Source organism: Lactuca sativa, chromosome 4 (assembly GCF_002870075.4).
Source record: "Lactuca sativa cultivar Salinas chromosome 4, Lsat_Salinas_v11, whole genome shotgun sequence".
NCBI lineage: Eukaryota > Viridiplantae > Streptophyta > Magnoliopsida > Asterales > Asteraceae > Lactuca > Lactuca sativa.
In genome coordinates, this window is record NC_056626.2 from 106999755 (window position 1) to 107025380 (window position 25626).

At 32.6% G+C, this 25626-nt stretch overlaps 4 protein-coding genes across 5 annotated transcripts; 1 reads left to right on the forward strand and 3 right to left on the reverse strand.

Moving 5' to 3' along the window:
* Positions 1-7096: 7096 nt before the first annotated feature.
* LOC111886216 (probable alpha,alpha-trehalose-phosphate synthase [UDP-forming] 7) lies at positions 7097-10532 on the forward strand. Of its 2 annotated transcripts, XM_052770399.1 has the most exons (4): positions 7097-7235; positions 7518-9586; positions 9677-9954; positions 10032-10532. In XM_052770399.1, the coding sequence occupies exons 2-4, from the start codon at positions 7605-7607 to the stop codon at positions 10343-10345; spliced, it is 2574 nt and encodes an 857-aa protein (XP_052626359.1). In that variant the 5' UTR covers positions 7097-7235; positions 7518-7604; the 3' UTR covers positions 10346-10532. The 2 variants fall into 2 exon arrangements, with proteins under 2 accessions (XP_052626359.1, XP_052626360.1); XM_052770400.1 differs by having other exon boundaries at positions 7097-9586.
* A 127-nt stretch (positions 10533-10659) lies between these two features.
* On the reverse strand, positions 10660-11857 carry LOC111886218 (uncharacterized). Its single transcript, XM_023882452.3, has 3 exons — positions 11677-11857; positions 11376-11452; positions 10660-11181 (listed from the first exon to the last, which is right to left on the reverse strand). Exons 1-3 carry the CDS (start codon positions 11812-11814, stop codon positions 10761-10763), a joined length of 636 nt encoding a protein of 211 aa, XP_023738220.1. The 5' UTR covers positions 11815-11857; the 3' UTR covers positions 10660-10760.
* Positions 11858-15054: 3197 nt separating this feature from the next.
* On the reverse strand, positions 15055-16888 carry LOC111886217 (uncharacterized). Its single transcript, XM_023882451.2, has 5 exons — positions 16545-16888; positions 16150-16302; positions 15912-16044; positions 15637-15676; positions 15055-15394 (listed from the first exon to the last, which is right to left on the reverse strand). Exons 1-5 carry the CDS (start codon positions 16812-16814, stop codon positions 15307-15309), a joined length of 684 nt encoding a protein of 227 aa, XP_023738219.1. The 5' UTR covers positions 16815-16888; the 3' UTR covers positions 15055-15306.
* Positions 16889-20268: 3380 nt separating this feature from the next.
* LOC111886209 (uncharacterized) lies at positions 20269-21429 on the reverse strand. The gene has a single exon (XM_023882440.1). The coding sequence runs from the start codon at positions 21427-21429 to the stop codon at positions 20269-20271; it is 1161 nt and encodes a 386-aa protein (XP_023738208.1).
* Between the last annotated feature and the right edge of the window lie 4197 nt (positions 21430-25626).

The following is a 25626-nucleotide window of genomic DNA, read 5'->3' on the forward strand; positions in this document are numbered from 1 at the left end:
CGTGAAGAATGGAAAGTAAGGCAACAATATTCGTTCAAAATTGATTAGCATGTTTTTTTGTCATAATGGATTAGCAACAATATTCTATGAGAATGTATTAGTGTTTTACTTAAATTTCAATGTTTTTATTTGATTTTTAATCATTCTTAATTTTATTCTTTAAGAATAAATGTAATTGTTTACCATTATTACTTATATTTTTTCAGAATAAATGCCATTTATGTATGTTCATAGTTGTATCAGTTAAGAATGAATGTAAGTACTAATCTTAAGATCTTAAAAAAAAATTCATATAAAATTTGTATTTATTAAAAATTATTAGTCTTGATATTATATGTTTATAATATTCTATCAAAATTTAATGTTTTTTTTCTAGATAATGATAAACACATTCTTTTAGAATGTCCGAATTAATATATTTATAATCCAAAAAATCATATTTTTAAAGCTTAGAGAATTAATTATTTCCTAAAATCTGTAATTTTCTTTTTTTAAATTTATGTTAACTGACTAAAATACCCTTAGAATGAAATTAGATGGTATTTTTTCAATTATCTTTAATTTAATAGTATGTATTAATCACTTTCTTAAAATAAGTAAAATGATTGGCTCACAATCATTCATACATCCATACAATAATTATTAAGTATATTGCCAGTTTCTTGAAAATTAAGAGGTATACCTATTATAACATCATGTACAATCTATTAAGCATAATGAAAACGTATGCGCAGTCTCCTTTGATTGTAACTGACGGTGGTTCCTTCTCCTTGTATCTAAACGTGGAAAACCCTAATTTCATCTACATACCATAAGTTCGATGTTTTCTATTGCTATATTTCTACTCTTAAACTGGGAAACGCAGGTATGCATTTACGAATGATTATTGCTTCTAAAATTCTGCTGGATGATCTCCTCCATCCTTCCCCAATCACATACGGTTGACCTCTCTTCACCATCTGCAATTTTGTATCATTTTTCATTGCCAGCATCACTACACAACATCACCACCACCAGGTACAGTTGCCCTTTTTGGTTTGTAATCACAGGCATTGCGACAACCTATACTATCTCCTCTTACTCCCTGTTTCTTTTTTCTTTTATCTTTCTGAAGATGCAAACATGAGTGGATCTCATATCTCATCAATCGTGAAGGATTAAAACCCTAACAAGGTTAGTTTCTTTTTCTATTTTTTCAATCATAATTGTTTTGGGGATTTATACCTATTACTCCATCAAACTTTGGAAAATATTCCCTTTTGGCTTTAATTCAGATCAAAAAGACACTATAAAAACAAGAAAACAAGAATAAATCCTAGGTATGTGGGTAATTTTTTGTGGGTGTGTTCTATTCCATGAAATTGGATCAGTTCATCTTCTCTTTTTGTGATTTGATATTTAGGCTCTAACGGGTGATGTTATTTCAACTTTGATTCCTCTTAATTGCATTAGCTTTGAGAAGGACAAGCATCAAGAATTCGATGATAACAAACAATTAACTATCAAAGCTTTGGAGCAGTCGAAGAAAAGGAATGTGTCATTTTTGGGGAATCTCGATGTGTGTAAGCTTCATATTTCATGAGCTTATTATGACTAATAAATTGTAGTGTTTGAAAAAAATAAATATACTTTTGTTTTTTTATTAAATTGTATAATATATTTCGACTTGTGTATGTGTTGGCTGTAGTTTTTATGTATTCTGTTGTTCTATGTTGGATGGTAGATAAGATAAAATTTGAATTTATCTCAAATGCTTATCTTTATTTACTTCTATATCTTCTTTTTATTTTTATTTTTTTCCAAATTTAGTCCTTATCTAGGGTTTTTGTAATGTTCTTGTTCTGTTGTTCAAGATAGTTGACTAATTTTGGGATCAAAATTGCAAAAATCGGCTATACTCTCAACGGCTAAATAGTTACATTACTTAATGCAGTTACCATCAACTGCACAAGAAGCATATATAAAAACCAAATTTGCAATAGAAAATTTTAGGGCCTGTTTCTTTTGTCTCTCATTAAGTCTGTATGCAAATTGTAGCACTGCCCTAGGTGGGATTCTTTGTTAACATTTATGAATTTACAATAAGCTGGTTGTTTCTTTGTTTTATTTTGATTTTTGAATAAAAAACGTTCTTGGTTGAAATTGGTACTTACTATGTGATCAATAAATTACATAATGGTTGCAGGGATTTGACTTTAAATTCAGCATGGTCAAGATTCAAGATGCACACAGGACATATACTACAAAGGCGAGGTAGTGTGGATTCATTGCAGTTAAGATAATTCATGTCAGGGAATGCCCTTGATTGGCCATATTAGGCCGATTGAGAAATAAATCTCACTTCTTCTTGGTTTTTTACCCTTAAAAGTAGGTCACTATTATTGGTGTGAGCTTTAAACTTTATTTTTGTGTTGTGAGACTTGCCTCTTGGTCCAATTCCACAAGTGGCTAAGCTATCAAAAGGTCAGAGTATGTGGTTAATCATATAGTTTGCTTTTTTTTTTTTTATTATTAAGGTTTTTTCGGATTTTGGGGTTTTTATATTTTACAACACTTCTCAAGCGCCATATCCACTTTATCAAATTGGGTCCTCTTCCAATACACTTCTCAATGCCCAAGAATACATCTTGGGCATTGGTCTCAAAATATTTTCCCCATTATGCCCTCAACTGTTTCTTAAAACAATTGGGCAATTGGCCTTGGGTATTTTCTAAATTAAAACTTGGTTGTCATTGTTGAATAAGGAAATGGTTGTGGTACAATGATTACAATCACATTTAGTCTCTCTTGTATGTTGTTTTTGCAGCTTGTGAATGATAACATCAAGTGTTACATGGAGATCAACTAATCAGTTGACACCCAAAAGGATTTGGCAATTGTTGAATAGACAAAAGACTTCTGTTTTCAAGATTCTTAGTAAGGCATTAGAAAAGGTCACTTTTTTTTTTGAAAATTTCGATTCAATAGTAGCAGTAGCACCAGGGTGATCTAACATCGTACTTTAAGTTATTATTTAAATATGGCATTCTTCTTTGAAAACCGTACCTAATTCTTACACCATATTTTCAATATTTTTCTTATTATAAGGCATTACTTTGATGTTTAAACCTGGTGCTGTTTACAAAACATTTATCTTATTATCAAGGATCAGTCATAAATATAATTAAGTTATTTTAGCACATGGCATTGCTTCTTAAACACTTTATAGCACATGATGTTGTTTCTAATAAAATTTATAAAAAAAATAAATTATAGAACTTGGTGCTATATTTTAGCAATGGTTCTTTGTTGTTGAACTAAAAGTAGAATACTATACAATGCACATCAATAGAAGTAGGATGTTATACCAAGTACAAAGAAGAAATATAAGTACAATGAAATAACAAGAAAAATAAAAGTAAGATGAGGTTTTTCTGTTTTACAATATTAATAGTTAGTAAGAATATTAAGCGGAGAGCAAAAACTTCTTTTTAAAAGGGTTTCATGTTGGGCTTGGTTTGAAGAACAAAGAACAAGTCATTATTTAGCCCTTTGAGAGAATTAAACAAAGTCATCAAATTACAAATTTTTATTTAATTTGGCTATGATTTCTACACTGGTATTCGTTTTTTTGTTCTTTTTATTTTGAATGAAATAATTGCCTCTTTTTCTCAAAAAAGTAATAATAATAATAATAATAATAATAATAATGATATTTTTTATAAATATCTTTTTTTTGTTTTGTTTTAGTATATTGAAATTTAAATTTAAGTTAATTATCTCAAGTCTCATAGATTCATAATATATTTATACAATTTTTTTAAATGAGTCAATTTTAAGTAGCATTCGTTACTAAAATTTATTTATTATAAATTTTGATTAACTTTATGCCCAAAAAGGTACTTTCTTTGACAGCATAGGTTCATCATTCAATATTTCAATATAATAAATTTATTGTTTTTTTTTTTTTCATTTTTATATGATTCTCTTATTTTAAATGTTAAAATAACCGATTTGTTATATTACATTGAAAAAATGCTTATATGTCTGTCATTGAAAAAAAAATTAAATAATTTATTTTTGAAAAATCAATCCGGTATCCTATTATTCTGTGCATCATCTATAACCACACCACCACATATGATTACGCGTATTCATTGTTCTTCGAAAGAAAAGTAATCTTGAAAGGAAAATACATCTCTCAAAGGAAAACAACTATAAAAAGGAAACTATTCCCTAATCACTAGAAATCAATTTTGGAACAATTAATGGTCCAAGGATTCTCCTAAAAGATTTTGTGTACATATTTGGGCAAAAATAGTTCCGTTAATCAATATTAGATATTTAATTGTCCATCTTACAATTAATGTACTTATATCATTATTGTATTTATATTTCATGTAATCATATTTATTTAAATTTAAAAATAGTAAATTTGCTACACTAGATAACTAATTTTTGTTGTTTTTACTGATATTTTGAATGTTGACCGGAATTTATTTAAACAATTAATAATGTAACAATCAATAATATGCTCGTACATATTTGAAAACAATTTTAACTTTTCATTTTTTATTGTTCCTAATTTTATATTTTTAGTATGACTTTTATTGATAATTGTTTAGATGTAGTAAACATGATTGACGCAAAAATATTAATCACCTCTACAACCTAACTTTTGAAAAAAAAAAATATTTGCACCCGTCGCTTCGCGCGGGTAAACGGATATTACTAAATTTTCTTTTGTTGTTCATATATGATAGTTTCACTCATGACGATTCAATTTTATACAACAGGTAATTACAACGTTCTTCTGTAAAATGGATAAGTTTTTTACAAAAACATAACAGTTGGAAAAAATATTTACTAGATATGGGTAGTTTAAAACTTATTTATTAAGTAATTGTATTTGAAAAAAATAGTAATAAAACCAATTTTTCTATTCGTTACCTTCACGCGATCAATATTCATGCATTCTCTCACGTTTCCATCCTCCGTGCGCTGCTATTATGAGAACCACCAGCGATAACGAGTCTCTCTGACCTCATCATAATTGTCTACAAACCCCTTTTCCATTGTCGAAAGTTCTTAGAATTGTGTTGTTCATGAGGAGGTCGTAGGTAAGTAATTTTTTGTGGCTTCTTTGTTAAGTTGTCTTTCGCCAATGAGTTTTGTTACGAAAGATTGTGCATTGGTTTTTTTAGTCTACAATTGTTAGTATATAAATTAATTTGATAATGATTCATTGTTACAGATGCAAGTGTCACTTTTAATTCCATTATATGTTTGTATAGTAATTTAATCTTGTGCTAACATACACTGATTCTTTTGTATATGTTTACAGGTTTTATAACCAATACAAAACATCATGGAGTGTTTTCTTTTCTATATGTTTATAGGTTTTATAACCAAAGCAATATGTTTTGTATTAATGTGTTATATTATACAAATTTTCTTCATGTTTTGTTGTTTATAGAGTGTCATCAATATGCCATCAAAATTTGTTACATTGTTGTGTTATCATGATGGTAAAAATTGTGATGGGAAATAGATATAACCTACAACAAGCCACCAAGTAAAGCTATCAAGGTTATGGAACACAATTCAATGACCAGATCAACCAAATTCATATCGTGACATCGATTTATAGACAACAATGGAATGAATAGTGGGTTTGCCACAGACAATGAAAAAGAGATGAAAGTGGAGATGAATGTGAAATTGAGAATGGAAGAAATGCAATCGTGAGGAGATGATTTTGAGATGGCTAATGTTGACAATTGGATGGTATCACACTCTGAAAATAAAAATGATTTAACTCAAGAGTTGGGAGAAAATCCTTTTAAAAATAAGGATGAACTTATCAGAGCTATCAAACTTTATACGATTAAGAAGCATCAACAATATGAAGTGGTTGAAACATGCCCAACAATTTGGAAGGTAAGATGTAAGTTATGTACACAAACAGGTTGTAAGTGGCAACTGTGTGCATGTAAACGTCAATGCAGTGGTTATTTTGAAATAACACAATACATTGGTCCACATACTTGTTACCAATATAGAATTACTCAAGACCATCCAAATTTAGATGCAAACTTGATCGCTTAAGAAACTTTTCTTGAACACCTTATAAAGAAACAATCATCTATTAGTGTTCCTACCGTAAGAGTTAAAATACTTGATAAGTTAGGATATACTCCCCCGTATAGGAAGGTCTGGGTGGGAAAGCAGTCATAATAAAAAAACATGTCCTTTTAGACTTAGAAAACGGTGTGTTGATGTGTAATTGTGGTTGATCGAGTAGGATTTATTAGAGTTTTTTTTAGTGGTGTTTGATAGATTTATGCAAGTTATACTTGTATCTATGACCTTTGATGGCTGTTTTTAGTTTTGTTACTTTTTTGTGTATGCTTTTATTCATAAAAGTTTGGAAAAAAAAAAATAAAATTAGATGTTTTTGTCAAGAATTAAACAACCGTTAATGTAGAATGATTAAGAAAAAATAACATCTGCAATATTTATGACTTGATAATTTAGCTTAAAATTGCTTTGAACAACTTTAAGTGATTTTATTAATCACTTGAGCAAACATTCTCTATTAAGAACTATTTAAACAAAAATAATAATAAAATAAATAAATAAATTCTGATATAATAAAAATATGATCATTTCTTTTAATTTTAATTTTACAATATAAATTCTATAAAAGTTATGGTGGATAGATATTATCTATAGAATATTTTTTATTGTAAAAATAGTTTAAATTGTAAGTAAAAGTAATGAAATATAAAAAGTCACCTTCCTTCTATATATCCCATTTAATTTAAATTAGTAAGTAGTGATAAATACCAAAATACCATTTTTTGGTAATTATGTTTGGAACTACCACACATTTGTAAATATTTTAAAAAAAGTATTATGCCTTAGTACAAAACTCTAAAATGGATTTTTGTTTATCCTTTTTGTTCGTACTAATCATCATAATGCTATTTTAAGACATAACTTTAAATTAATATATTTTCATAACGACAAAAGTGAGGGACCTTATCCATGTCTTTGTTTATATGTATTTAATGTACATCATATACAGGGTATTACTGTTATTACTATTTTTGAAACTACAACGATAAATGAACGAACCCTAGAAATTCTGTCACCTTCAAACTTCTCTCAAACACAACATTGATCTTCGATCTCAAATTTATTCTTGACTATCATATGATATAAAGTGTCGGAAACTTCTCAAATTAGTGCATGTAAGTTTCATAACCCAATTTAATCTGATTGATTTGAAATGATTTCGCATCGAGATAGTGTTAATTGTCATTTTGGAGTTTGTATGATCTAAGATCTTGTTGATTTAGTTCGTTTTTTGTAGTCGAGATGGTAGTCATTTATTTGAATTTGATCTAATCAGTTACGTGTTTGTTTTATCAAAAACTTACTGCATTGTATAATGTCGATTGCATGTAACTGTTTTCCTAACAATGTGAATTCATTTGTTTAAATGTAAAGCGAGGTTTGCTTTTTCCTGGCAGATAATAATCGGAATTTACCCTTTTGGGAGGCTTCCAAGAATTTTTTGTTTTTAGGTTGGAAATTAATAAAGATAGAAAAAGATAAAGATGCAATCGAGATCATATACTAATCTTCTAGAATTGGCTTCTGGGAATTTCCCTGTAATGGGGCGAGAGAGGGACAAGCGAAAGATGCCAAGGATAATGACTGTTCCCGGAAGTATCAACGAATTTGACGATGAGCCAGCAAGTAGTGTTGCATCTGATAACGCTTCTTCACTTTCTATGGATAGAATCATTATAGTTGCAAATCAATTGCCTCTGAAAGCCAAAAGAAGACCTGATAATAAAAGCTGGAGTTTTACTTGGGATGACGACTCTCTCCTTTTGCGACTCAAAGATGGTTTTCCTGATGACATGGAAGTTCTATATGTTGGCTCCTTAAATGTCGATGTTGATGGAATTGAACAAGATGATGTTGCTCAACTCTTGTTGGAAAGATTCAGTTGCGTCCCAACTTTTCTTCCACCTAGCCTCATCGAAAAGTTCTACACTGGTTTTTGCAAGAAACAGTTGTGGCCTCTCTTTCACTACATGTTACCAATTTCAGCTGATCATGGAGGTAGATTTGATCGATCTATGTGGGAAGCCTACGTCTCTGCAAACAAATTGTTTTCCCAGAAAGTAATCGAAGTCATAAATCCCGAAGATGATTTTGTTTGGATACATGATTATCATCTAATGGTGTTGCCTACTTTCTTGAGAAGACGATTTAATCGTTTAAGAATGGGATTCTTCATCCATAGCCCATTCCCTTCTTCCGAAATTTACAGAACACTTCCTGTTAGAGAAGAAATCCTAAAAGCTTTACTCAATTCTGACCTAATCGGATTCCACACCTTCGATTACGCCCGTCATTTCCTTTCCTGTTGTAGCCGAATGTTCGGATTGGAATACCAATCCAAAAGAGGGTATATAGGATTAGATTACTACGGACGAACAGTCGGAATCAAGATAATGCCAGTTGGAATCCACATGGGACAGATAGAATCTGTGATGAAACTTGCTGATAAAGAATTAAGAACCAAGGAACTCAAGCAACAATTTGAAGGAAAAACCGTGTTGCTTGGAGTTGATGACATGGACATCTTCAAAGGCATCAATCTGAAGCTTTTAGCAATGGAACAAATGCTGAAACTACATCCATCTTGGCAAGGAATAGTTGTTCTTATCCAAATTGCAAATCCAGCTAGAGGTAAAGGTGGTATAGATTTGGAAGAAATTCAAGCTGAAATTCAAGAAAGTTGTAAACGTATAAATGAAGAATTCGGTAAACCTGGGTATCAACCAATTATTTATATAGACAAACCAATGTCAGTTAATGAAAGGGTTGCTTATTACAGCATAGCTGAATGTGTTGTGGTGACGGCTGTAAGAGATGGAATGAATTTAACTCCATATGAATACATCGTATGCCGAGAGGGAATTCCCAATTCCGATTCCGATTCCGGTCCCAAGAAAAGCATGTTAGTGGTATCGGAATTTGTTGGGTGTTCTCCTTCTTTAAGTGGTGCAATTCGTATCAATCCATGGAATGTTGAAGCAACTGCTGAAGCAATGAACGAAGCTATATCAATGGGAGAACCTGAGAAACAAATGAGACATGAGAAGCATTATCGTTATGTGAGTACACATGATGTGGCTTATTGGTCTAGAAGCTTCTTGCAAGATATGGAAAGAAGTTGTGCAGATCATTTTAGGAAAAGATGTTGGGGAATCGGTTTAGGGTTTGGGTTTAGAGTTGTGAGTCTTGATCCGAATTTTCGGAAGCTTTCGATTGATGATATTGTATCAGATTACTTAAAGGCTAAACGCAGGGCGATTTTTTTGGATTATGATGGAACTGTAATGCCTCAAAATTCCATCATTAAGACACCAAGTAGAGAAGTTATTTCACTTCTGAATACACTTTCTGGTGATCTGAATAATACGGTTTTTATTGTTAGTGGAAGAGGTAGGGAGAGTTTAAGTAGGGCTTTTTCTCCATGTAGGAAGCTTGGAATTGCAGCTGAACATGGCTACTTCATAAGGTTAGTATTATCTCTTGTGTATTTTAATTTTTATCTGTAGCTTTTTTCTGTGAAAAGGACGTAAATACCCCTGCGGTTTGGTTTTTTCAGGTGGTGTCAAGATGTTGAGTGGGAGACGTGTGGTCAGAGTAGTGATTTTGGATGGATGGATATGGCTAAACCTGTGATGAAACTATATACAGAATCAACTGATGGATCTTCTATAGAAACTAAAGAAAGTGCTTTAGTTTGGCAATATAGAGATGCAGATCCAGGGTTTGGATTTGCTCAAGCAAAAGAGATGCTTGATCATCTTGAAAGTGTCTTAGCAAATGAACCTGTTGCTGTTAAAAGTGGTCAATATATTGTGGAAGTCAAACCTCAGGCATGTCCTTTGTCCTTATTCACTTTGTTATAATCTTGAAAGTGTATTGAATATTGATCTTTTTGTTTTTGTTGCAGGAAGCAAGTAAAGGTCTTGTTGCAGAAAAGATCTTCACATCAATGGCTGAAAATGGGAAACAAGCTGATTTTGTGCTTTGTGTGGGTGATGATCGATCTGATGAAGATATGTTTGAAATAATCGGGAATGCAATTTCAAGAAATATAATTTCTGTTAATACTGTGGTTTTTGCATGCACGGTTGGACAAAAACCAAGTAAAGCAAAATATTATCTTGATGACACCAACGAAGTTATTTTAATGCTTCAAAGTCTGGCTGAAGCTACTGACTCTCCCGCTTTATCTGAAGATGAAAATTACGGGTCCCGTTATCCTTAAAATAATTTCATTTTTTAAAAGTAGTACTAATTATTATTATTCTTTTTTTTGATCAAATAATTGCATATTTTGTGTCTATGCACATTCTTTTACATAGATGAGGTTGTAGGTTTAGTGTATTCTTTTCAAGAAGTAGTAGTTAGTGTACTTTACTTTCATTGATTTGTTTATTATAACATTTTGCTTTCGTTTCCTCTTATTATTTGAATAATTTATAGCAATTTCATCCAAATATAAAGGAATTTTCACTGCTATGATTGGTAGTTATTTCAACATTATATTGTCTTAATAAGAAAAAAACTAAAAGTACAACGTTATTTGGGTTCAAAGAAAGAAAATTTTGAGTATAATTCTATAATTGTGTAGACTTTTCAAAGTACAATGGTATAATTGTAAATTCTATTATCTAGTCCTTTCACAAAAAAGTAAACCTGCAAACTGGGCATCTACCATGGGTTCTCACCCAAGGCAAGATACACTGCTCATGAAACGTATGATTACATGGTGTCACCATCACCACTTGTTTTGCTTCTAAGTCTTCTAAGCATATGACACACCTTTTATCATCATCATCATCATCATCTTCATGTACTTCTTTTATGGTATTTCCACCATCCTTTTGTGAGTAAAACCTACCCAACCTTTGTATAATCTTCTTTGGAACAGGATTGTAAATCTCTTTCCTAAGCTTCTCTAAAGCTTTTGTTTGATTGTTTGAATCACGTGTTTGTGTTTGTGTTCGTGTTCGTGATCGATCCATTTGTCTTGACCTCAAATTCGTGTGGTTTGCCAAATTGTTTTGCAACACCACAAGATGCATTCGAGGTTGTGGGAAACTGAAATTTTTTGCATTCAACAATATGTATGTTAAATACGATTACAAAAACTATATTACTATGATAATCATATAACTTTTTAAGTAAAACAATCTAAATATAAATATGAATTCACTATATTTCCATATCAAGAGTAAGAAAAGGGAAAAAGTCATTAAAAGATGAATATGGGAGACTATAAGAAAGGGGATCACCTCATTATGGAGGAAGGTAAAGTGAAGATTCTATCGTCAAGTGACCATAGCCACGGATCAATACCAACTCTTTCATTCTGCAAAATGAAATATTTATGCATACATAATTCGGTTAATTTAAAAGTGACATGCTAAAATAATTTATACACAAATGTTTGGGATTTGCTAATAATAACCTAAAGGTGTCAAAATTTGAATCATGTTCACCCAAATAATATATTTCCACAAGAAAGAAAGAAAAAACGAGATACTCATTTCACTAAAATATTTCTATAAGGATATGTTAGAGAAGAATAGTAACCAAGATATGAGGAAAAGGACGCGATGGTGGAGATATAATGTCCAAAAATGAGTCCCTATCCTCGTTGTTGTACCATGCATATGCATCGTTGGCAAGTCGCAAAGATTGTTGAGTATTGATGTTGTTGTGGTTGCTCATTATGTTCGAGACATGTAAATCTTATATTTTCCTATTAAAGGTTTATATAAGATCTGCTTGAAGGAGTGTTACCTCTTCCAAGTATATATGCCTTCATTCTTTTGTGGTTGATTTGAACTTTGATTCTATGCCATTCCCACTTAATTGAGAGATTCTTGCTTAATTATAATGTCGTGTTTGTTCTATAGAATCTATGTGATTCTATTAGCATCCACCGATATTTTTCTCTTAAGAATAATCACGTTGTGTTAAAAAAAAGGTTAAATGCACATGCATGAAACAATATTCCATTTTTGTTTTAATCGATCAACGAAATGGTTTTTATATGAAATATGTGATGCCGTTTTTAGGGGGGGGGGGGGGGGGGGGGGGGGGGTAAAATTGCCACATGGTAATGGGTTACAAAATGTGTTAAATTAGAAAAATATGAAATGCACTAAAATTGCTATAAGTTTAAAACGGATACATATTTAAAATTGATTAAAATAGACTCTCCAACATTGTTTGACGTATTAGTTCTGATTACAAACACTATCGTTAATACGATAATCGAAATGGATGTCACCAAAACTTAAGTAAAGTGGGTTTTAAAAAATTTGATCTGTTTGACCTGTGTTTTAGACTAAATTTTTATTTGAAATTTTGAATCATATTCAATATTATATAATTTGAATTGATTGTTTGGTTTATCTACCTCTACCTCTAAATCTCTCTGAATCTTAAACTTATTACTTGAAATTTTTATAATTTATAATTTTTTTTCTTACTTTCTAAAAATTACATATATCTTTTTCTAGGATTTTATATTTAAATTTAAATCTTCTTTTAAGTCCCTTCGAATTAGCATTATTAATAGAAATTTTGAAATTCAAAATGTTTGGTAATTAATTACGTGAAATAATCAATTATAAATAATCTCTATTCCACTTATTATGTTATTTTAATTTATCAACCGTGTAGTACACGGGTTATAAACTAGTATCCTAATAAACGAAACATAAAAATGTCACATGTTTCTGTTAGCATGTCTCTTTGACACGTGACATTTTCTATGATTTTTCAAATTTTCGGTTTTTATTGATAACATATCAACGTCGATTCAATTTTTTTATTTTAAATCATATTCTAATATCGTTTTTGAAATATATGATACCTATCTTTTAAAAATCTCTAAGATTTTACTATATCTCAAAACCAGAGATAAATTTTTACCTTATTCTTCATTTAAATTTCATATCAAATACATGATAAACCCTAGTTTTTTTTTTTGACAGTATGTTGCATTATTTTTGACAGTTATTAATTTTTTTTATCAATATAATAATTTTAACTACAGTTGTTTCTATGAGTTATAACCTAGTTTTTCATATTAATAATAAACACATTATAATTCGGTTATTATTAATTTAATATACATTATTAATTCATAATGGTTATTTTAATTATTACTTTTAGATTTTATATAATAAAACATATCGTATATTTACAAATAGATTACTCATATCCATTGAAAATTCATAAAAAAAACAAATGAAACTATAAAACTTTAAAAAAAATATATTTAATAAATGAAATTAATGACAATAGGTTTCTAGCCTAAGACCATCTCTAAAGTCCAACCCACTTCCATTTTTTCCCCAAAAATAGAATAAAAAATAGGGTACATAATGTTTCATTTTCAACCCTATTTTATTTTTTACCCCATTTTTACCCCAAAAAGTATATTTCATTCTTTTAACTTATATAAATTATCAAAAACACCTCTTTTATTAATTTGGTTTTAACAAATATATAATCTATATTTTTTCATTACAATAATATTAAATAAATAAGATTATATTTATAACACTTAACTATAAGTTTTGTAAAATACGTTTTCGTGTTTTAAAATTTCAATATGTATTTTAATTTTAACATGAATTTAATAAAAAAAACAAATTTTATATTTATAATTAATTAATATAATTTAATTTATAACACAATATTATAAATATTAAATATTACATTTAAATTATAATTAGTAGATAAAAAACCAGAATTGTACAAATATATAAAAAAAGATGGACTAAAATCGACAAGTCAAAGTTCATCCTCATTTTGGGGGAAATCATTTTGAGGGATATAAATAGTATAACACTAAATATGACTATTCATTTCACCCAAAATGGAGGAATAAATGAGATAGAATTGGAGAGGAATTGGGAAAGAAATTGGGGAAATAATGAAAAATAGGAATAGGTTGGAGATGCTCTAATTGTATCAGGTAGTGTTCTTCCTCTTTTGAAGTCAAGAGTTCAAGTCATGTTGGGGATGAAATTAGGTATGGATTAGATTTGTTGTTCTAAAAAAAATTACTCTTTACAGAATTATATGCATTCGTGATGTAGAAAACATACGATGGATTGAGTAATTTAGAAAATATCAAGAACAAGTTGGTAGCATTTCAAATACTCAAACACGCACAAATCAAAACATTTGTTTTGGCAATTTAAGAGAAAAAGAACACCAAGTTTGATATGATTGAAATAAAAACATAAAGGAATGAAATGGATACCAAAATGGAATAAACGATGTAATAAAATGAATAGAAAACTAAAATTAAATAAATTGGATAGTTAAAAAAATATCATTTTGCAAAAATAAGTTTAATTAAATAAAAGATAAATTCCTAAATAAGTTGCATATAAACATATTTTCAATCTGATCAAAGTACATAGCATGTGTTTGCAAATAGTTAAAAGATAATTATCTATGATATAAAAATTTTAAAAAATAATAATAAAAAAAACATTGGAAACCATGATATCCTAAAATACAATTATAATAAATAATGTTTTTATTTATTTTTTAAAAATTAAAAAAAAAAAAGTTATTTAAATAAAGTTTTGAAATTTTTTAAAGGATTAATATTTATCGAAGATTATGCCATTAAAAATAATTTATAATTATAACATATATCATTTCATTCCCTTAAAGGAAATTAAAAATATAAAAATATATATACAAAAAAAAAAAAAAAAAAAAAACAAACAAACAAACAAACATGAGAAAGAATTGCATGTTTTATGTCATTTTAAACCTTTCAAAAGCTTACAATTACTATTGCATAAACACTCACACCCAAATAAAACAATACCTTCGTCAAAAATACTCAAAACCTAATTTTTTGAAGGAACACACACCTATAATGCAAGTATGGGCCCCACTCATACTTCACTTATGTATTCTCACCAAAAGAAAAGCAGCTAAAACATTTGGATACAATTCAGCAAAGAAATTTGATACAAGTTATTTTTCGATATTTTTTACAACTACAAAAGCAAGACAAAAAAAAAAAAAGGCAATGAAGTGAAGTCCAACACCGAATAAAAAACTATCCAGAATATCAAAGTTACCTTGCTTCAAAAATGGCACAATCATGTGCTTACAAAAAACATATCTCCAAGGGAAATTAAAAAAAAAAATAAAAAATAAAATAAAAGGGGCAGAAGTTCACTTGCTCATAGTCGAAGACAAGTAGAAATTCCAGAATATGGAATTCATGGACATGAAAGCTACACGAGCTTGAAGAGGAATTGCCCTGCAACATATGCCAAATCAAGGGTTTTAGTACATGAAATAGCAACCTACTTTCATTTATTTCTTTATATAGAATCTTACTTTTGTTTCTTCCTATTACAACATTGTATTTTCAAAAAACTACCCGATTATAGCAAAGATATAATTGGGTTAATATTTCATTTAATGTGACAGATATGGCTTAAGAAATGTTGCAGACAGGGGAATTTGCATAAATAACAAGAAACAAAGAGAGAAAGATACCAGAAATTAATCACGCTAACAGGAATCCAGAATCTGAATCCTGCAAATAAATTAGAGCAGATTTAAAATTTGCATATATTATGAGTAACCTGAAAGAAAGAATGCTGATGTGTTGTTCCTGTTTGACTTAAAAGGACTTAATGGGGACATGACTTAATCCAATAAGATATGTATGGGTGTTTCTTTTTGACATAATGCAGAAAAAAAAAATGACTTGCTGGAGAAAGTGGGAAAAGGAGGCTTTCCACATTAAGTCAAAAAGAAAGAGGGGTTACCAAAAAGTAATGTTTTAAGAGCGTCTTTCTGATACTTATTTGGAAGCTCTGCAAGTTTCCCTAGCCACAGATTATTCCATGCAAACACAACAGCAATTACACATGGACCAAGCACAATTTGGTTCAATACTACCTGTGCATATGAATAGGAAAATAAATATCAAATTTATCAATGAAAGTGAAAGGAGGTTGCTGTTTCTAGTAATAAGGGAACTCAATTTGTTTTTTTTTTTTTTACCTTTATTACTACATTCTGTGCTGTTTGTTTTGGCATGCAACGATCAAGATACTGGTACCAGACATAAGAGCCAGGTCCATAAAGAAGGAACCCATAAGACGCCATTCTGAGAGCTCGAAGCCAATTATGGTCCATGAGACTCCATGTCAAATCCTAATAGATTGTGTAGTAATTTCAAATCTTATAATCAAAATTGCTTCACTTTGTAAATGCACAAATCTCAGGAAGAAACGAAAATAGAATGTTGAGATAAACAAATGAATGGAAGTAAGTATGTTGTTATTGAACTAATGAATTGTAGCTATTACCCTCGGCTGTATTCAATATTTCCTCCAAAAAGTAGCTAGCATTTGGAATAAAAAGAGGGGGAAATGAATTAATTAAAGGTGACTGACCTCATGAGAATCGGAAGGATGTTGATTTTGGAGAGCTTTATTTTTGACCCATCTCTCGCGAACCTGAGCAATAGTGTCACCGGTTAGGGCAAGAGCAGCGGCCGTCGCTGCTTGTTTCACAGGGAAACGACCACCGGCTTCTGGGGAAGCCGGAGATGATCCTGATGATTTGGGTGATTTCCTTCTTCCTTTGTCTCCATTTTGAGAATCAAAAGGGCGCATTCCCCAAATTCCATTATGGCCAAAGCCACCACCACCCAGTGACCCCATTATTACGGGGTTCTAAGTTGGGACTTTGGAGAAGAAAAGGTTGTGACTTGCGAGTGGTCCAAAGTCCAAATGATAAATCAACTACGCCCCACCTCATCTTTATATATGGAGTAAATTACACTTTCATGCCGCGTGGGATGGGTTCAATCAATTCAATGCACCAACATTAGGTCATTGAATTTTGATGTGTCACAGAAATATCCGTTTGCAGATATAAGTATATATATTGTTATTAAAAAAAATTGAATTAATAACTCTAATTTGTTATAATTATTTTAAATAAAAGATAACATATATAAATATTAAAATTACATCATCTCAATAACTGTTACCTATGTGTTGTATATGAAAATAAAAATAAACTTATTTCTTGATTTATACTTATTTTTAATTATGAATGGCAAATGAGTTTATATAGACATATTTTATGATTATGACATTTTAATGAAGTATATTCATAAGTTGTAAGTAAATTTTTCATTTCGATGTATGGTTTGTAGTTAACAGTATATTTAAACATTTATTACTTTTAAATAACTTTCAAACCTTTTGAAAGTTATATTGAAAATAATGTTAAATCTATCTCTTTTGAAAATTTAATATTTTAAATAATTTTAAATCTATCATTTTTTTAAAAAAAAATATTATTATAAAAAGTAGTCTTTATCTATCTTCTGTTACTTTTGTGTTTTTTATTTAGGTATTATATTTAAACTTTTTGAATATTTAGAAAAATATGGTTTGAAAATAAAGAACTAACATTAAAATTAGAATAATAATGAATTTAATGTATTAATTAGATGGAGTGACTTTTAGCCTTAGCAATCTAAACCAAAGTTGTAGTATACGTTAAACCGAGAGCATCCATAAAAAGAACGCCCAAATCTGACTTCGTATGAGGAAGTTATGATTTTTCTAAAATTCGGCTTAGCAGTGCACGGCCCGAAACTCGAATTTTAGTTCGAGTGGTTTTTGGCTTATGCGACCAAAATGAGAGTTGAATATCTCATTAATAGGAACTCAATGGTAAAAATATAGACAAAAACGGAGTCCGTATGAAGGAGTTACGAATTTTTCGCGGTCATTTAACAGTCTAAACGCCTCCTACTGTTAAATTTAAGATCGGTCGAGAATTAGCCGACAGAGTCTAAATGAAAGTTGTAGATCTTGATTTTACCTACGCGTTGAAAAAAAGAATGTCGAAAACGGAGCTCGTATATGAGAGTTATGATTTTTCTAAGCTTAAAGGCTGATACGCGATAGGGGGTGACGTGGCACCACCAAAATTGTACACGTGGCACCACCAGAAGGCTATCACATGCCCCAACTCGGTGAGTAGGTCCTCCTACTCAGCAAGTCCATCAGGAATTCACCCTATAAATAGAGGTGTCGAGTCTTGCCATCTCTTCACACCTCTCAAACCTTCTTTCTCTCGCTACACACTCTCTCTCTCTCTCTCTCTCTCTCTCTCTCTCTCTCTCTAAGCTCCCTAATCCCCCTAAAAGCCTAGGTAAACCCCCTAGCACCCGAAGGAAGCCTCGAGGCCCCCAAATCCCCGAGAAAAGAGCCTTTCGGCTCGGAAACGCTGCTCCAGTGAAGCCCGGTTTTCGAGAAAACCCGCTGTAAGTGAGCTACGCCTATCCTATCTTTAGTATAGCTTATGTTTCAATATAGTAATATTATTAGGACCTTATAATAAGTACTTGGGCTATTATTATGGGTTATATAAGTATCGTTTAACGCTTATATAATAGTAATAATATCTAGACTATTAATTAGTCTCGGTAAATATTAGACTAAACTCTAGTGGTAATGATACTAGATTTTGTCCGAGGAAATTTGTGTTAAGAGTAACGAAGTGTTGTCCGAGTGCCGAGTCACCACCTTCTCAAGTGAGTGCATAGTTACTTTCATCTTACACATAGATATGAAGTACTTAATATAAATTACATGCTATGTGTGCATATTGTCTGAATACTTGCTGTCTATGCTAGGTGAGAGATTTTTATACATGTTTTAAATGTTTTAAACTGTATACGTATTTTTATATCTACAAAATATGTTGGGTAAAACATGGGTAGATGAAGGAAGAGGGGTGAAAGCTGAAATAGAGGAATATTAGTGGTATGGACCTAGTGCCCTATAGGTGAACATTGGCAACAATGGACCTAGTTCCCCATAGATGAGCACTGGCAACTGCGCCACAACCTGTAGATGTTGTTGATCTACGATAAACATCCTAGCAGTTGCACTCTAAGGATAATATCAGCAGCTGCGCCTAATAAAGAACATTATAACCTTGACAGTAGCGTCTAAAGGACAATACCGGCAGAAGCGCCTCATATAGAATGTCACAACTATGGCAGGTGTGCCTAAGTGATAGAACTAGCAGCTGTGCTTAACAGCTGTGTCATTGACAACGATGGACTTCGTACCTATTCCTTAGGAAAATCCTTTGGAATGAATGAACGAGAAATAGCTGATTCTTAGGGTAGATCCTTAAGATTAAAGAAGATAATGGGGATATGTAATTGGGTTAACTGTTTGATGATTAAACATAATAATTATATTATTATGGGTTGAAAACCCTATGTACTCACCAGGTTTCCCAACCTGACCCACTCAGTTTATTTATATCACAGGTGTTGATATGAAGTCACATTACACTGAGAGATTAAAGAGATGTAGATCACTACTGTAAATGAAAGTAAGTTCTGTTTATGCTTATGTTTCTGTATTGACGATGACATCCCAAATGTTTTAAAATGAACAAAAAATACATTTCCTCATAAATGCCTTGATAACGTATTTATCATGTTTTACTGGGAATAAATTCCGCAACATTTTTTATTAAAAGAATTACTCTAATTTTTATAAAGCATAAACAAAATTGGTCTTTTCTGGCCATGAAAATGGGGATGTCACACTATACATCTTTGTAAAATTTTGGTAAGGCTTTTCAAACAAATATCAAAGGAGTCTCCATAGACAGTAAAATTATCCATAAAGACTTCTATGATATTTTCGACATACTCAGAAAAGATACTAACCATACACCTTCTAAAGGTAGCGGGTGCATTGCAGAGTCCAAAGGGCATACGCCTATACGCGAATGTCCCGAAAGGGCAGGTGAAAGTCGTTTTCTCCTGGTCTTCTGGAGCAACTGGAATCTGATGGAAACCTGAAAATCCATCTAAGTAGCAGTAGTGGGATTTTCCAGCAAGCCTCTCTAACATCTGATCTATGAATAGGAGCGGAAAATGATCTTTTCGGGTGGCTGCGTTTAATTTTTTGTAGTCAATACACATGCGTCATCCGTTCTGAACCCGAGTTAGAACCAGCTCTCCTTCTTTGTTCTCTACCACTGTCACCCCAGCCTTCTTGGGAACAACTTGAACTGGGCTGACGCACTTGCCGTTAGAAATTAGGTATATCATCCCAACATTCAGTAACTTCATAACTTCTTTTTAACCACCTCCATCATTGGTGGGTTTAGTTTGTGTTGGGCTTCTCGCGATGGCTTATAATCATCTTCCATTAAAATTTTGTGCATGAAAAGAGATGGGTTGAGTCCTTTGATGTCTGCAATAGTCCACCCAATTGTGGTTTTATACTCCTTCAGAATTCTGATCAGCTCTAACTCTTCTTTTTCTAATAGCTTGTTGGATATGATAACTGGTAATGTTTCTTTTTCTCCAAGATATGCATTTTTCAGGTGTTCTGGAAGTGTCTTCAGCTCCAAGATGGTAGCTTGCACTACAGAAGGAAAAAGCTTGGAGTTAGAAATTGGTAATTTAAGAGTTTGGGTACCATACCTCAACTTTCTCTGCTGATCCATATGAGCTACCATCTCTTGAACTTCTCTATCAACCACATAATTTTTTGGTATAACCTGAGCTGCATTAATAGACAAATTTCTATGGAGCACTAATTCTAGTGACTCACGGTTAGCAATCGCAAAATATTCTGCAGTTAGTGGTTTAATAACATCAATAAAATTGAGGGCTGAAACATCATCAGGATAATGCATGGCATCATAGATATTGAAGTTGATAACTTCACCATCAAATTCCATTAAAAGGGTATCATCATAAACATCAATTTTGGTTCTGGCAGTTTTTAAAAATGGTCTCCCCAAACGAATGGAACCTGATTTTGGTGAGTGGTCATCTCCCATATCCAAAACATAGAAATCAGCTGGGAATATGAGTTCATTCACTTGAACCAAAACGTCTTCCAACACTCCTTTTGGGTGCACCAAAGAACGATCAGCTAAATGAATGATGACTCCTGTTCTTTTTAAAGGCCCTACCCTGATAGTTTTGAAAAGTGAATATGGCAAAACATTTATAGAAGCTCCTAAGTCCAACATAGCTCGTGGCACTGAAAGGTTCCCCAACTTCCAAGTAACAATAAATACTCCTTGATCCTTACACTTTCGGGGTAGCCTTTTTTGTAAAACAGCTGAAACATTCTCGCTTACTTTAACTGTTTCGTTTCCTTTTAATTTTCTTTTTGAAGTACATAACTTTTTTAAAAATTTAGCATATCGGGGTAGTTGTTTAATTTCATCGAGAAGGGGAATATTTACCTCAACCTTTCTGAAGAAATCCATAATCTCTTTATCTTCCTTTTCTTTTTTCGTGTTTTTCAGTCTTGAGGGAAAAGAAGGAGGGGTAGTTTTCACTTCAGCTTCAGCAGATCCATTTTTGTAACGCCCGCGTTTCCAGGCTAGGCATTATTGTTGATGTAATAGTCTAGATTAACCTTTGTAATTCTTTTGAAGTATTAATGATGAAATATTTGAGTATTACGTGTTTTATGTTTAGCTGTGTGGCTTAATTGAATTAAGAATAAAATAAGCGTCAAAATTAAAGTGTGAGATAAGCCCGATAACTTTTCATAAGGTTGTAGTGGTCGAAACAAGGATTCCGGAGATATAAGGAATGCCGAAATCTGAGTTATAACGAAGAAGTTATGACCTATCGAAGTTTCGCGACAGAACCGGCACGACGCCGAATGACGTAAAATATGAATTTAAGATAGAGATATATCTAGCCTTAGTGATCTAAACTAAAGTCGTAGGGTTCGTTAAACTGAGAGCGTGCATAAAAAGAACTCCCAAATCTGACTTCGTATGACGAAGTTATGATTTTCTGAAGTTTCGACTTAGTGGTATGCAGCCCGAATACTCAAATATGAGATCGAGTGATTCTTAACCGAAACAATCTAAACGAGAGTCGAATATCTCGTCAATAGTAGTCCAACGATAAAAAGACAGACGAAAACGGAGTTCAGATGAAGGAGTTATGAATTTCGAACGGAGTTTTCCTGTCTCGGCCTACTAAAAATAATATATAAGTAATATATTTATAATATATTAAAAATAAAGTCAAAATTAGCCAACGGAGTCTAAACGAGAGTTGTAGAGCATAATCTCACCTTTGCGTCAATATAAAGAACGTCGAAAACGGAGTTCGTATGCGAAAGTTATGAATTTCTGAAGTTCGAGGCGCGAACCCCAAAGCTGTGTCAGAGACCACGACGTGGCAAGCAGTGCCACGACGTGGCAGGTCTTTTGACACCTCCGGGAGTCCCCCAGACACAACTTGCGATGACGCATGCAGTGACGATCAAGCCCACGACATGGAAAAAGGTGTCACGACGTGGCAATGACAGATTTTGCCCTATAAATAGATTTGAAGGGCCAGCCGTTTAGGGTTGCTATTTTCTCTCCTCTCTCTCCTGTTTTACCTCGATTTACATGCAAGAAATATCCCGAATCCCCGGTATCATCCCGAGACCTGAATCAAGTCCCGAAGCCCGAAGATCCCGAGAAGAAAAGAGTTTCCGAGCCGAACCTCTGCCCGCGAGGAGTCCGGTTTTTATGAAGATCTTCCAGATCTACCAAAGAATACTACTTCTACAAGCCGTAGTGCTGTCTGATCATCTTCTGATCAAGTGAGTGTGTAATTACTTTCTTCTAACGCATAATTATGAAGTATTTTATACGAAATACGTGTTATGTGTATATTTTGTTGTTATATGTGTGGATGTATATTCACTTTCTTCTATCTCATGGATATGATTTATTCTCTATGAAATACGTGTTATGGGTATGTGTCTTATCTTTTATCTGGAATGTGTTTTGAATGAACATACTATACAGGTTTTAAACTATGTATAAAAATGTATATTTTATCTACTAAAATGTTGGGTAGAACATGGGTAGATAGTTGTCTTGTGATAAAAAGATGAGAGGCCTCGATGTTTTTGATTTAGTCATCTAGCGGAGTTTAGATGACGACCACAGACTTTTCTAGACAGTCCTGTGGAACGCTAGCAGGCTCGCCACCTGTAGGTGTTAATGAACTTGGGTGTTCATTCGCTGTACTCCATCCCCCTCATGGTTGCCTTATTTGACTTATATTGCTGAGGAACCCCCGAAGCATGTGTTGTCGCCCCGAAGAAATATTCTTAAACTAGGTCCCTTATGTTAGTTGTCTTAGGGACATAAAGTGAGAATAACGGGAATGGGTAATTGGGTTATTGTTCGTTGGTGGAATTAAATATAATTATTTATTGTGGATTGAAAACCCTATATGCTCACCAGGCTCCCAAGTCTGACCCACTCGGTTTCTTTGTATTACAGGTAGTGGCGTCAGAGCATAAGTTGGATGACTTGTCAAGTTATTTTTGGATTATAGACTTGTTGTTGTAAATAACTGTTGTAAGGTCTGTATTGAAATGTTTATGCTTTTGGTTTGTTTATCGGAACATGACATCCCGAGTATTGTCATATAATGAAAAATACATTTCTTTAAGAAATGCTTTGGTAAATCTTATTTTATCATATTTTGTTTTGGGAACAAATTCCGCAACTCTTTAAATCAAAGGATTATTCTGAAATCATTTTAAAAGCATAAATTAAACCGGTCTTTTCTGACCGTGATTTTGTGGATGTCACAATTTTTTTCTGCACCTCTTCAGTTGCCTCAGATTCTTGCTCAACCACGATCTCTTCTTCCTCATCTTCTTGCTGATTTGGTCCTTTGTAGTTTTTACCGCTTCTGAGGGTGACAGCACAAGCATTGTGCTTCGGGTTTTTCTTAGTCTAAGATGGGAATTTTCCTTGGGTTTGTGCTTCTAGTTTGCTCATGGAGTTCGCGAGTTGTGATACCTACTGCTCCATATTTTTGATGTTGGACTTTGTTTCACTCTAGAAAGCTTGGGTACCGGTAGCAAGACTTTTAACTATGTCTTCCAAAGACATGCTGGAGCTACTAGCTTGTGACTGAACAAGTGGTTGCTGAAAATTACTCTGATGCTGATTTTGCTGAAAAGATTGTTGAAACCCGGGTAGAGCTTGATATTGGTTTCTTTGCTGAAAGTTCTATTGAGGTCTTGGCTGGAAATTGTTATTTTGAGGCCCTCCCCAAGCTTGGTTATTGCGATGTTGATCAAATGGCATTTGCTGAAATCCTCCCATAGCGTGCACAGATTTATTATCTTCTTGAAGTATTGGGCACATATCAGTTGGGTGCCCGGTTTTGCAGCAGATCCTGCAAGGTTTGACCTTTGGCTCTATACCTTTTTCTTTTGTTAACAAAAGGATAGCTTTAGTCAATTCTGAAATCTGGGATTCCAGGTGGGCGTTGCTCATCTCCTTGACTCCTCTTGGACGGTCTGGGTACCACTCTTCCTTAGTTGCTGAATGTTTTGATTCATTGGCCAACTTATCTATTAACGCCCTGATCTCTATTGGTGTCATGTCTGAAAGTGACCCTCCACTAGATGCATTTATTAGTCGCCTCTCCATAGGTATCAATCCTTCGCAGAAACACTGATATAACTAATAATCACTAATGCCATGTTGTGGGCATCGGACTAACAACTTCTTGAATCGCTCCCAATAAGTGTGGAGAGCTTCTCTTTTGCCTTGCTTTATACCCAAAATCTCTCTGCGTAGATTTGACACTTTCACCTCAGGAAAATATTTTTCTAGGAAGAGTTTGGCGAGTTCATTCCAGCTTGTTATTGAACCAGATGGAAGGTCATATAACCACTCCTTTGTTGCATCTTGAACTGAGAAGGGAAACTCCCTGAGTTTGATCTGGTCTTCAGTAACTCCATGGGGTTTCATTCCAGAGCAGACAACATGGAATTCCTTGAGAAATTTATGAGGATCTTCACTCTCAAGGCCTCAAAACGGGGGCAGCAGATGGATTAAACTAGATTTGAGCACAAAATTTCGAGCTTCTGGAAAGGTAATACACAAGGGCTATTGGGTAACCTTTTATGTTGCCCACTCACGGAGAGTTTTTTCAGCTTCATCTCCGTTTTTGCTCATGGTGGACCCTGTTTCAGTTTTAGAAGAATCTGTGAGTTCGGGTTTTTCTGAAGATGATGATGAGTATGTTTTGATCGGACTGTTAACGGGTGAGGTAGGTGGTGCTTTTGGAAAAGGTTGAAATGAGGGTTCAAGTTCGTTCCACAAGGGAGTACCTTGTGGTATGGGTGAGGTTGGGGTTCCTGTTTGTTGCTTTCTAAGTTTTGCCTCCTTCTTTAGCTTCCTATCAGTCTTCTCAATCTTTGGATCAAAAATCAGATTACCTATACGTGAATATCTTGGCATAAAACTATTAGTGTTTTTTCGTGTCCCCGACAACGGCGCCAATTTGTTAAGGCAACTGTCATAAACGATTTAACAAATAAAAATATAAAATAAACTGCTTTATTGCACTAACAGGTAGTACAGGTAAGCACGGTCGGATCCTCAGGGACACGTCCTAACATTTACACCTCTTTGCGT